General features: G+C 33.3%; 1 protein-coding gene across 22 annotated transcripts in view; it reads left to right on the top strand.

Annotated features, from left to right (window-relative positions):
• The window catches only part of CHD9 (chromodomain helicase DNA binding protein 9), a 276,773-nt gene that overhangs the window by 205,846 nt on the left and 58,084 nt on the right, over positions 1-12,843 (top strand). For all 22 annotated transcript variants that reach the window (XR_002519241.2, XM_021931967.2, XM_017953359.3 and 19 more), the window contains 3 exons: positions 6,179-6,289; positions 10,469-10,665; positions 11,113-11,312. Coding sequence is in view for 21 of the 22 variants with exons in the window: in XM_021931967.2 (XP_021787659.1) it covers positions 6,179-6,289; positions 10,469-10,665; positions 11,113-11,312 (508 nt within the window). In the remaining variant the exon portion in view is untranslated. The remainder of the gene's footprint in view (positions 1-6,178; positions 6,290-10,468; positions 10,666-11,112; positions 11,313-12,843) is intronic.

The following is a 12,843-nucleotide window of genomic DNA, read 5'->3' as shown; positions in this document are numbered from 1 at the left end:
TTCCTTTCTACATTTCCCTTCTTCTCCATTCCCCTCTCCGCTTTCAATCCAGAAGTCTTTCTTTATCTTTATGGGTAATATTGTGGTATAGCAGGAAGTATAGGTGCTGTACCAAAAGTAATGATACCAGCCTTCAAATGGAAACTCGCTTGCGTTCATTTAGCGGACTAATAAATTCTTGTGTCAGGTATTTTGCTAAATGCCAGGTATACTACAATGAAAGGATTATAGTTGCTGGAAAAAAAAAAATAAAGTAGGAGATGACTAATTCTGTATGTTCTGAATAAAGAAAGCCTTTGCAAAGAAAAGAACATTCAACCTAAGTCTTGAGGGAATTGCGAATTTCATTGTTTTACAAAGAGAAAGAAAAAGCCAGCTAAATGAGTCATATGTTGCTAAACTACAAGGAATATTTCAGGAATGTGACATAGGCATGTATGGATACAAGAGATGAATTATGTGGAGATGAAATGGTGAAGGAGTTAGGGAAGTTGAACCCCAATTGTGAAGGGCTTTATGTCCCATTTTGAGGAATTTGAAATTGATCCTAAGGCAGTTAAGCTTTTCAAGTCCTTCAAGCAGAAATTGGACATAATGCAATCTGGTTTAGAAATTTAACTCTAGCAGCAGCATGGAGAACAAGTTGGAAAGGGGAAAGACTAGAAACAAGATTATTTAAGGGGCTTATGTAGGAAATAATGATGGGTGAACCAGGGTCATGGAGACCTACTTGAATCAATAGGAGTTGATGACCAGTTAGAAATTTTTAGAAGGAAGAGTCAGAAATGACTTGAAGACTTTTTGCTTAAGTAGCTAGGAGGGTCATGGTTGTCTTTAAGATAGAGAAGGACATTCATATGGGGAAAAGAAAGTATTGGAGCTGTTGTATTTATTACATTTACAGGATCCAAATGGAGGTGTCTAGGAGAGTTGCCTGGGACACGGATACAGATTTGGAAATTAGTAGAGAATAAATCAGAAAAAAGTAGTTCCTTTTGTTTCCAAAAGGAACATTGCAGAAGTAAAGTATAAGACTGAGAACTAAAACTGGTCATGATTGAGTAGATGTACCCCGGCTCTTTTTTTCCTGGGAAATCTTACTTAGTTTTGATTCCTTTGTTCTGTACTCTTTGTACAGAGATATTTTTCCTTGTATCTGAAATCTAATTAATATCAAAAGGTATTGGTCATGGTTTTTGTCCTTGTTGATTAGGCCAAACATAAAGATACTGTCCTTAAAGTTGTTGTTGTTTTGTTTTGTTTTTAATTAATGAAGGCATATGCAAAGCATTTATTGAGCACATGTGATTCTTGGCTTCCTCATTTAACATGTTAATGATAATGATCGTGGAAAGTCAGAAAAACAGGGTTTGAATTCTGACTCAATGAGCTGAGTGACCTTGAACAATTAACCTCTTTGAGTCTTTAAAGAGGAGGTCGTAATAATCGTACTTGGCCTTTCCCACTTTATTATACAGTGCTATCTAACTTTTATTTTACTTAGAGAATTCAAGTATACTCTTAATGCTTTGAAAATTGAGAAATGCTTAAACATTTAAATATCTACTTTAAATCCTCACACCAGAAAGTAACTATCACATTTGAGAGCTGACAAGGTACCACAATGCTGAGGAGAGTTGAGAGTTTGCTCTAGTTGTTTTATAATTTGTTCATTTACCAAATAATTTGTTCATTCCCATAGTTGTATGGGAATGCTATTAGATACTGGACATTTGCCAAAATGGAATATGATGTAAAGTTAGTAGTATATTAGACTTTTTCCTGGGATCCAAAGACTTCAGCTCTGCCCAACTGTTTTCAACAATTTGAAGAAATAACATAATTCCATTCTGTATTTCTTTGCATTATCAAATAGTGTTTAATAAGGAGCTACATATATAGATCAGGGTCCTTATGAGACTTAGTACATATCCATCAAATAGAACTCATTATTGATAACTTCATTTTCGAGTGATGATATTCCCTAAAACTTGTTTTGAGAGATTTTTATAAGGGCAGCCAGGTGGGTCCTAGAAACAGAAACATTTTTAGTCTGATTTTTAAAAATTTGATAGAGAACAAAATACTTTGAATTGCTTAATTTATGAAGAAATGAAAACCATCTAAACTGTGCTGCAGGTGGACTGCTTATTTGTAAGGGCCTTTAGTTGGCACCTTCTGCCTTTCTACCACTGTCTGTCATAAGAAGATGGATTTTGCAATTTAAAAGTCTTCTCTTGCAAATAATACAGAGGTTTAATGGTGGAAGGAATGCATTTTAAGAAGAAAAATTTAGGGGGGACTAGGATATTACGATTTAGCATTTGTAAGGAGTAGCATCTTATTTCGGTAGGTATAATCGCTTGTCACAATCCTTGAGAATCATGTAAGTCATCTTGTAAATAGGTTACATGTCAGTTAGCAAAAGCCTGTTGGATTATTTAGAAATTTAAAATTGTTTTATTTGTAAATTAAATTCATCATTTGTCTTATAATGAATGTAACAAAAGCTATTTAATTCTGAAATTTAATTTCTTCCAGGTACATTTTAAAAATTATCGATAGTTATATGATAGCAGAATAAAAATTATTATATACTGTAGCATATAATTTTTTTTTAGGTAATCAACCAAAAAAGTAACACACTTTAAAATCTGATTGTGTCCTTTCAATTACTTCATGTTTAATGGTTCCTCATGGTTTTTGGTTTTTTGTTGTTGGGTTTTTTTTTGTTTTTGTTTTTGTTTTGAGACAGATCTCACTCTGTCACTCAAGCTGGAGTACAGTGGTGCAATCAACGATTCACTACAGCCTTGACTTCCTGGGCTCAAGTGATCCTCCTGCCTCAGCCTCCCATGTTGCTGGGACTACAGGCACATGGGCACATGCCACCATGCCCAGTTAATTTTTTGATTATTTAATAGAGATGGGAGTCTACTTTGTTGCCGAGGCTGGTCTCAAACTCCTGAGCTCAAGCAGTCCTCCCACCTTACCCTCCCAAAGTGTTGGGATTACAGGCATGAACCACTATGCCCAGCCTTCTTTTCATGTTAAATGTTCTACAGTTCATGTAAAGCAAATACTCATTTACCAGATTGGTTAAATCTCAAGAGGCATGTATCACTGAAGCTGTAGAACTGAATAAAACCCTATGAACTTCATTCAGTAAACTTTTCACTATTCCTGAAAACTGATATGTTTATAACAATGAAGATATTAAAGTATCATATATCCTCAGTTGTGAGAAATTTGTTCTGAAATAGTTAAGGAATTACTTGCATGTAGTTAGATGTCTGTTCCTCATACTCATTTATACCAGTTTGATGAATTGTCATAACATATTTATTTTATATAGCTGATGATAGCTGTGTTGTTTTATCAAACTAGTCTTTGTTCTTTCAAGTTGGATATGAAGGTCAGGACTGGTGGCACACGCCTGTAATTCTAACACTTCAGAAGGCCAAGGCAGGAAGATCACTTGAGGCTGGAAGTTCGAGACCAGCCTAGGCAGCAAAGTGAAACTCCATCTCTACAAAAAATTTAAAAATCAGCCAGGCAAGCTGGCATGAGAGGCTGAGATGGGAGGATTGTTTGAGCCCAAGAGCTAGAGGCTGCAATGAGCCATGATCATACAGCTGCACTCCAGTCTGGGCAACAGAGTGAGATCTTTTCTCTTAAAAAAAAAAAAAAAGTTGAATATGAGTTTTTAATAATATGTGGTTTCTCATTAAGAGTGTCTCATACTATTTTCTGTTGCCACTGTAACAAATTATCACAAAGCCCACAAGGTTCATGGCTTAAGACAACACAAACTTTTTCTTTTATAGTTCTAGATGTCAGAAGTCTAACATGAGTCTTACAGGGATAAAATCAAGGTGTCAGTAGGGCTAGTTCATTCTGGAAGCTTTAGAGGAGGATCTGTTTCTTATCTCTTCCACTTCCTAAGACTGCCTGCATTCCTTGGCTTATGGCCACAGTACTCCCATCTCTGCTTCTGTTGTGTCATATCCTTTTTCTATTCTAGAGTCAAATCTCCCACTGTCTCACTCTTGTAAGAATATTTATAATTACATTTAGGGCCTACTTGGATAATACAAGCTACCTCTCTGTTTCAAGTTCCTTAACTTAATCATATCTGCAAAGTCCCTTTTGCATATAAGACAAAACTCACAAGGTTCCAGGGATTAGGATGAGATATCTTTAGGGACCATTATTCAGTTTATCACATTCATCCGTTCAAAAAAATACAAAATTAGTTTTTCAGTAGTTTTATAATATTAAAGCTATAGTTTAGAGAAAGCAAAAAAAAAAGGAATTTAAATTCATTAAAACATTTGTTCCCATCATTTCTGTTTAATAAATATGCCAGCAAAATGCATATTTTGAAACACAGTATTTAACATTTGCTTTATTTTATGTAAGCATCTTAAAAGCCAAACCTCAAAAGAATACTAGTTGGAATGAATGAATACATTTATTACTTGGTAAGCAATAACATGAACAGAATCTGAAGTTCAGCAAGAGGCATTTAGCCTTTTAATTTTTGGTGTTTTAGACTTTTTTTTTTTTTTTTTTTTTTTCTGAGACAGATTCTTGTTTTCTCACCAGCCTGGAGTGCAGTGGTGCAATCATGGCCCAATGTAGCTTGACCTCTCAACCTCCTGGGGTCAAGTGACCCACCCACCTCAGCCTCCCAAGTAGCTGGGACTACAGGTGTGCACCACCACACCAGGCTAACTTTAAAAGAAATTATTACAGAGATGGAGTCTCACTATGTTGCCCAGGCTGGTCTCGAACTCGTGGGCTCAAGTGATCCTCCTGCCTTGGCCTCCCAAAGTGTTGGGATTTACAGGTGTGAACCACCATGCCTGCCCTGGATGTTTTATAAAGTTTAAGTGACAAATACAGACAGTATTCAACAGTTATCAACTTATGCTAAACTTGTTTCATCACCACCTCCCACTTTTTCATAGTTTTGAAGCAAATCCCAGATATCACCACCTTTACATGTTTCCATATGTATCATTAAAAATAAAGACTTTTAAAACATAACTACAATACTATTACCACATTTAAAAATAAAATAAAACATAATTCCTTGGTATTAATTACCTAGTGCTTAAACTGACAGTTATCTTGAATGTCAAAAAATGGCTTGTTTGCTTTTAACACTTTTATCTTTTTAATGTGGGATTTTTCTGGGTCTTTTAAATTTTATCAAGACTTTTTTTTAATTAAGATTTTTACCTTTTGTTTGTATCTCTGATAATTGGGCATTATCTTAAAACCATTTACCTTTATTCTCCTTTGAAAATCATTTTATGCAACCATATTCTTCTATTTATTTTTATAAAAATTGACATGCATTTTTCAGGCCCTTAACACATTGTGTATGTCCAATGCTTCTTTCACTTTTATAAAGCATTTTGATGACATTTTTTGATGAGGCCTATTTACAGTGATTTAAGTTGTAAATAATGGTTATTAGACCACAAGTTACAGAGTTGAAGTGTTATCTTTAAAGTTTCTTCCAACTAAAAGATTTTATAATTTCCACAGTATTTACGAAAATAAATCACTTGTATTTTCTTCTTTTGCTCCTCAATATTTTCTTAAATTTTTATAATAGTTAATGCAATGTTTCTGTGGTAGAGTTTTTCTTTTTTGTGTGTTTTTAGGAAAAGAGTTTTTAAAATGACAATGATTTATTTTCCTTTATTTCCCATATCCTGTGTTATATTTCCTTTAGGAGATATATCTATCTGAAAATGTGATGAAAATAAACTAGAAATAGACCCGAAAATTAACTCTGTAGTGCAGGCAGATTTGGAAATTCTTGTTCTCTAACCTAATTTCTTAATGATCTTGTAGTGTTTTTAGAAACCATACCTCCATTCTGTGTAGCCTCCTTACCAGAAAGATTCAATCCTTACTTACCAAAAGTATAAGAGTTAACCAACAGTAATAATTTAATTCTGCTCCTAAACTTCAGCCTGTTTGCATTAAGCCTTTACCTTAAGCAGACGCAGTGCTATGTTTCAGACCACTGAATTTGAAACACCCTTTGATGTATGAGTATGTGGAATCCAAATTCTATCCATAGTAAATGTGAGGAGATAATGTTTTAAGTGTACTTGTGATAGACTTTTTCCTCTACAACTGCCATTATGTATTTCAGGCGAGTTTTGTGGCATCTGGAAACCGGACAGATATTTCTTTAGATGATCCCAACTTCTGGCAAAAATGGGCTAAAAAGGCAGAAATAGATATAGAGGCCATCAGTGGCAGAGTAAGTATTTTTATCCCTCTAAAATAAACTTGCTTTTGGGATACTTTGGCAATAGTATTGTAATATTTTAAGGTGTTCAGTTATGCAGTTACTAAAATAAATTTCTGCATATATAAATTGAAGTAGGGTAGCAGAATGAACTGAGTGAGGTACTCCTTCAATTTAATATCTATTATCTCCCATGATGGGTTATCCTACAGGGAAAGTTTACCTTTTGGATATAATTTACATTATTAAAATTATAATATGTTTAAAAAATTTTTTTAATGTCTTCAAATCATGGGTTACATTTATTTTCTTTTTAATGTTTTCTTAGTGTCAGAACCCATTCATGATGATCTAGTAAAATGTAAATAAAAGGAGAAAAAAAGAGTCAAGAAAGTGGCATTTTTAAAACTGTTTGTCTTACGACTTCTCTTGAGCTAAGAAAAAGCCAAAATGCTAAAATTGACTTTATGGAACTGATAATAGTAGCATAACTGCTTATTTACTAAGACACACTTGTCTAATAATTGCATAGAAATCAATGTTTTTGAGTCTTACCAGTTATCAAAATAACAGTTAGATGATTAAAGGAATTTTATATTAAGCACTGATGCATTGGATCTTTTTTGATAGGTAGCCTTTTAAAATGTAAATCTTTACAATTAGGAGTAACACCACTACCATGCGTAATTATTATTGCTGAATGCATTTTGGAAATATATGTAATTCTGTGTGAAACAAGTAACCATGAAAAGGTAATTAAAAAAAAAATTATTGGCATATAGCATGTTCATATGCCTAAACAAGTAGTGGGGTCTGTAAAACACTGTAAAAGTTCATAAGTGAGTTTAGTGAATTAACTGGATAGAAGATAAATATGCCATTGAGCCTTCCTAAATATCAGTACTAACAGAAGTAGAAAAATATAATGCAATAGGATATCTACTTCACAGTAGAAAAAAAAAGATATAGAACACTTAAGAATATACCTGAAGAAAGCTGCGTTTGATTTCTGTAAAGTGAAATTTGGTTGGGAGATGTGTCTATTGGGAATATTTTAAGCATTTTAACAGTTCGTTTGTAAACATAGAAATTGTAATGTATAGATGTAATGCAATGCAAATCAGAATGTTAAACAATTTTTTCTTATAACTAGATAAAATAATTTTAAATTTTTATTGGAAGAATATTTAATGCACTCTTAGGAATCTGTCCTACAGCAGTAAGCATACATGTACAATGATAATATAGTACAATGATATTCATTGCAACATTTTTTGTTATAGCAAAAATTTAGAAACTAAATTTTCTATACGGGAGCAATGGTACATTCATACTGTCTAATGCAATAATTAAAAATAATTTTAAAATAATAAGAATGGACATTCTTATGCACCATCTACTGTGGACTAACAGCTCCAAGACAGAGAAAGAGAGAGATGCAGAATGATACTTACGATATGATCTCTATTTGTGATTTTTCAGCAGTATATATTGGTAATTACATCCTGGTGGGTCAGAAAGTAGTAAACAAATATATAAGATAATTTAAGGAGTGAGGAAAATAAAGCAGTAAGATGGTAGAGAATGCTGGAGAGGTAGAATTACACTAGGTAAAGTGATGAAGGGAGGTCACTGCAAAAGGATTATCTGCACTGAAACTTGAGTGATGAGAAAGAGCCAATACACTGTAATGTCAGGAAAAGCTTTGAGGCAGAGGGAATGGCAATGAGATACTGGTGGAAAGAAGCTTGTGTATTCTAGAAGCAGAAATACATTATGGCAGAATGTGAAGAGTTAGTGAGCATGGTGGTAATAGGTGAGGTCAGAGACTGAAGACATGGGCCAAATCAACAGGGCTTTGTAGATTATTTTAAGGAGTTAAGGATTTTGTAAATAAACTTATGTAAGCATATAGTCATTTAATACTTGTGCAGTAACATTTTAAAGTTTATACTTTTGTAAAAAATTAAAGACTTTTCTGAAAATGTACAATAAAGACTAAAATTACTGTATGTTAAAGTATCTAAATATATTAATACAACTGGGCACAGTGGCTCATTCCTGTATAATCCCAGTACTTCAGGAGGCTGAGGCAGGAGGATTGCTTGAAGCTAGGAGTTTGATATCAGCCTAGGCAACATAGCGAGAGACCCTGTTCTCTACAAAAAAAATTTAAAATTAGCTAAGCGTGGTTGTGCATGTCTGTAATCCTAGCTATGAAGGAGCCTGGGGTGTGAGGATAGCTTGACCCCAAGAGTTTGAGGCTGCAGTGAGCTGTGATTGTGCCATTGCACTCCAGCCTGAGTGACATCAAGAACTTGTCTTTAAAAAAAAATTTAAAAAAATAAAATATATTAATATAAAACAATAGTTTAAAAAGTATGGTACTGACAAAGATACAAAGCAAAGAATAAGATAACAGAAAAATATCAAAGTATAAGTTTATGAAATATACAAATAGTGCTAAAGAAAGATGATTTAATAAGTGGTGATTAGGGTATTGTATTGGCATTTGGGAGGAGCATTATAATCCTGTGCTCTGTACCAAGTAAACTCTAATTTGTGATAAAAAGTTTTTAAGTGTTTTTTTAATCAAAACATGAAAAATAGAAGTTAGATTTCTTTTCACAGATATTTGGGTGGGAAAACATTCTAAATTTGAAATTACAAAGGAAGTGATTGGTATATGTATACAAGACAGAATTATGTAATGGAAAAATGAAAGTGCAGTCAGACTGGTGACACTATTTGTAGCAGACATGTATACGAAAGTTAATGTTTCTGTTATATAAAAGCTAATATAAGTTGATCAAAAATGTATCAAATCTCAAAAGATTTGGGGATAAAGACATTTGAAAATTAAGAAAAAAATACAATTAGTTTTTTGTTTTTTGTTTTTTTAAGGAAACTGGGAAGGGAAAAAAGAGGAAAAGGGATAACTCTTTCTTATGGAAGAATGCCATTTAGTAAATGTAGAAGGAATGCAGGAAATGAAAAATCACCATGAATCAACTGTAGTAATAATTGTAGCATATAAGATCCATCAGTGAATTCTAAAATTAGTGGGTAAAAGTTTGAGACCGTAGATATTTATGTGTCTTCAAAGTTTATCCTCCAAAATACTTATTAATTCCAAAAGGAAAACTAGTAACTTCACAGTGGAGAAACTTGGCAAAAGTTAACATCACCTATCATAGGACATCATATGCCCCCTTAAATATAATGTACTCCATACATATTATGGCATACCAGGACCTTTATGGTCTGGTCCTTGCCTTCTCTCCTACCATTTTTCCTCTTCTGCTCTAGGACATAAGCATTTCCTGAATATCTGATGCCATTTCAGGTCCCTTGCTCTTTCCTCTGCTTGTAATGCTATCTCTTCCCTGACTGCCTGGCAAACTACTTTTAATTCTTTAGTAAGTCTTTCTAGTATCACTACTTTGTGACATTTTCTCTGACTATGATACCTTTTGTATCATAAAAAATTTCATCCCGAATAGCATTTATTTAGTGACACATTTGTCTGTGTAACTAAGACTTTGGATTCCTTATGAGTAGAAACTGCCTTACTCATCATTATACCACAGCCCATAACATAGTGCCTAGCTTAGAGAAGTTTCTCAGTAAAAATAAAAAGTATGTTAACTTAAATTGTTTTGAATGAATTAAACTGAATTGAACGTACTGAGGATGATGCAATTAACTGCCTTGTGTTTTGTGTACTATTATAAGTCTTTTGAAAAGCACTGTAAAATGTTCATAACCTTTGACCAGTATTTCCATTTCTGGATACTTCCCTTCTTTTGAATTTGTCTTTAGAATAAACTTTGACATTATTTATTTTAAAAATTAAGAACAATCTAAATTATGAATTAGGTAAAGAAAAATTAGAAGGCATAAATTCAGTTTAAAATATTTTTATTATTACAATGCTGTTATATTAATATGTGAAATATCAAGTTCTTTTTATCCTATGACTATAATGTCATAAAATTTTACATGTGTGGTAGCAAGAATTCTAAAGGAATATAAGAAATTCTAAGTTGACTGAATAGGTTAGTGAAATTGTTAGTAATTTCTTTTTGTCTGTGTTTCTGTAATTATTGTTTGTACAAGGTGAAAATGTAGAACACTGTTATAAGCAAAATCATAAAAATATCTTCAAGTAATAGCTGTTCTGTTTTACAGAACAGCTTGGTTATTGACACTCCAAGAATTAGGAAGCAAACAAGACCTTTTAGTGCCACAAAAGATGAATTGGCTGAATTATCTGAAGCTGAAAGTGAAGGAGAAGAAAAGCCCAAACTCCGGAGACCCTGTGACCGTTCCAATGGCTATGGAAGAACCGAATGCTTTAGAGTTGAGAAAAACCTGCTAGTTTATGGGTAAAACATTGTTTTTAATGTTTGCTCTAAGTAATCTGGTAGGTAATGTTACAGAAAATATATACGGGTTTTTACTATATTTTTTTATCTTCTTAGAATCATTAAAATTTACTTTTAAAGTACACTTTCTATTTTTAACATATATGTAATAGCAGAATGATGAAATTATCCTTAAGTATTTAAATTGTCAAAGTATCACTAAAGTCAAACGTCTTGTTCTTAAATTTGCACATCCCGTAATATGAATTCGATGTTATCCATTGCTGAATAAAATATACTAGAAATTACTGTACCATTCCTCTACATTCTATGCATGGATAGGGAAGACTTAATTAGCAAAAATGACAATTTTTTTTTTTTTTTAGTTTTTCGTGTCTTTTATCTATGAGTTATATTTTTCTCTAGAACTTCACTCAATATCAATGTAACTATACCCTTTTTAACCAGGTGGGGCCGATGGAGAGAGATTCTATCTCATGGCCGTTTCAAAAGGCAGCTAAATGAACACGATGTAGAGATAATTTGCCGAGCCCTCTTAGCATATTGCCTTGTTCACTACCGAGGAGATGAGAAGATTAAAGGTTTCATATGGGATCTCATTACTCCAACTGAAGATGGACAGACACGAGAGCTACAGAATCATCTAGGTAAGAACATTGTTTCATTTGCTTTTAAAATTTATTTTTAGTTATATAAGCAATACTTAACATATTCTCCTATAAAGTATAGAAGCATTACAAATAATATTAAGGAACCTTAACCTTCACTCCCAGTTCAAGTTCCAGCTTCAGAAAATGACAATGTTATCAGTTTGGTGGATTTTACATTTTGTTATCAAATACGTATCTGTTTCGAATTGATGACCCAACTAAATGTCTTAGAGGTCTTTCCATCTATGCTCATATAGATCTATCTGATTTTTTAAGTTCTGCTTAGTATTCTGTAGTATGGATATTGCATAATTTATTTAATATCTCCTTTAATGATGGTTATTTAGGTAGTTTCAATTTTAGACAATTAAAAAACAAGTTTCAGAGAAGATCCATGTACCCTCCTCCTTGTGCATGAAAATAAATCTTCCACTAAAGTAGATATCAAAAATGGAATTTTTAGAGTATAGCTTATATGCATCTTTATTACCTAAAATGTGGTCTCTGGGTCAACAGCATCAGCATCTTCTGGAAGCTTCTTAGAAATGCAGAATCTTAGGCCTCAGATTTACTGATTAAGAATCTGCATTTTAACAAGATCCGTAGGAATTAGTGTACATATTAAAGTTTGAGAAACATTGATATGCATTTTAAATTTTCATAATACTTTTTAATTTTTGTTTATTATTTGAGACAGGGTTTTGCTCTGTGCCCTAGGCTAGAGTGATGCAAACATGACTCAATGCAGCCTCGACCTTCTGGGCTGAAGCCATCCTTCTGCCTCAACCTCTTGAGTAGCTGGGACCACAGGCATGTAGCAGCACACCCGGCTTTTAAAAAATTTTTTATATTGTAGAGTCAGGTACTGGCATATATTCTGGTATATATATATTCAAGACCTGGTATATATATTCAAGACCAGGCTGGTCTTGAACTCCTGGGCTCAAGTAATCCTTCCGCCTCAGCCACCCGAAGTGCTGGGATCATAGACATGAGCCACCATGCCTGGCCTAAATTTTCATTATGCTTTAATTTGCTGTCCAAAATGGTTATGCCAATTTACAGTCCTATCAGAGATATATGCTCTGATATATACTTTTTTCTCCTCAGCCTTGCTAACAGAACATTCTTTTTTGTATAAAATAATTATTTTATAGCATAAAATTTTCAGTAAAAAATAAAAAGAATTACTATACCCTTAAATTTGTTACAGTGTTATTCTATTTAATCAAAAAATATCTATTGAATGCCTGGTGTGTGTCTTGTGCAAGATGTTGAAAAGATAGGAAGAAACAAGATAGACAAGATCCCTGAGCTCATGAACCTTACCTCCTAACCAGGTAGACATAGTAAGACTGTACATTAGTTACAGATTGTGGTAATAACTGTGAAGTAAATAAACTATTGAGATGGAAAACAACAGAAAGCACCCATTTTAGATAGGGTGGTCAGTGTAGGCCAATTTTTTTTTTTTTTTTTTTTTTTAGACGGAGTCTCGCTCTGTCGCCCAGGCTGGAGTACAGTGGCC

Source organism: Papio anubis, chromosome 18, assembly GCF_008728515.1.
Source record: "Papio anubis isolate 15944 chromosome 18, Panubis1.0, whole genome shotgun sequence".
In the NCBI taxonomy this organism is placed as follows: Eukaryota; Metazoa; Chordata; class Mammalia; order Primates; family Cercopithecidae; genus Papio; species Papio anubis.
Note: the sequence above shows the minus strand (reverse complement) of the source record. Positions and strands in the feature narration are given on the sequence as shown.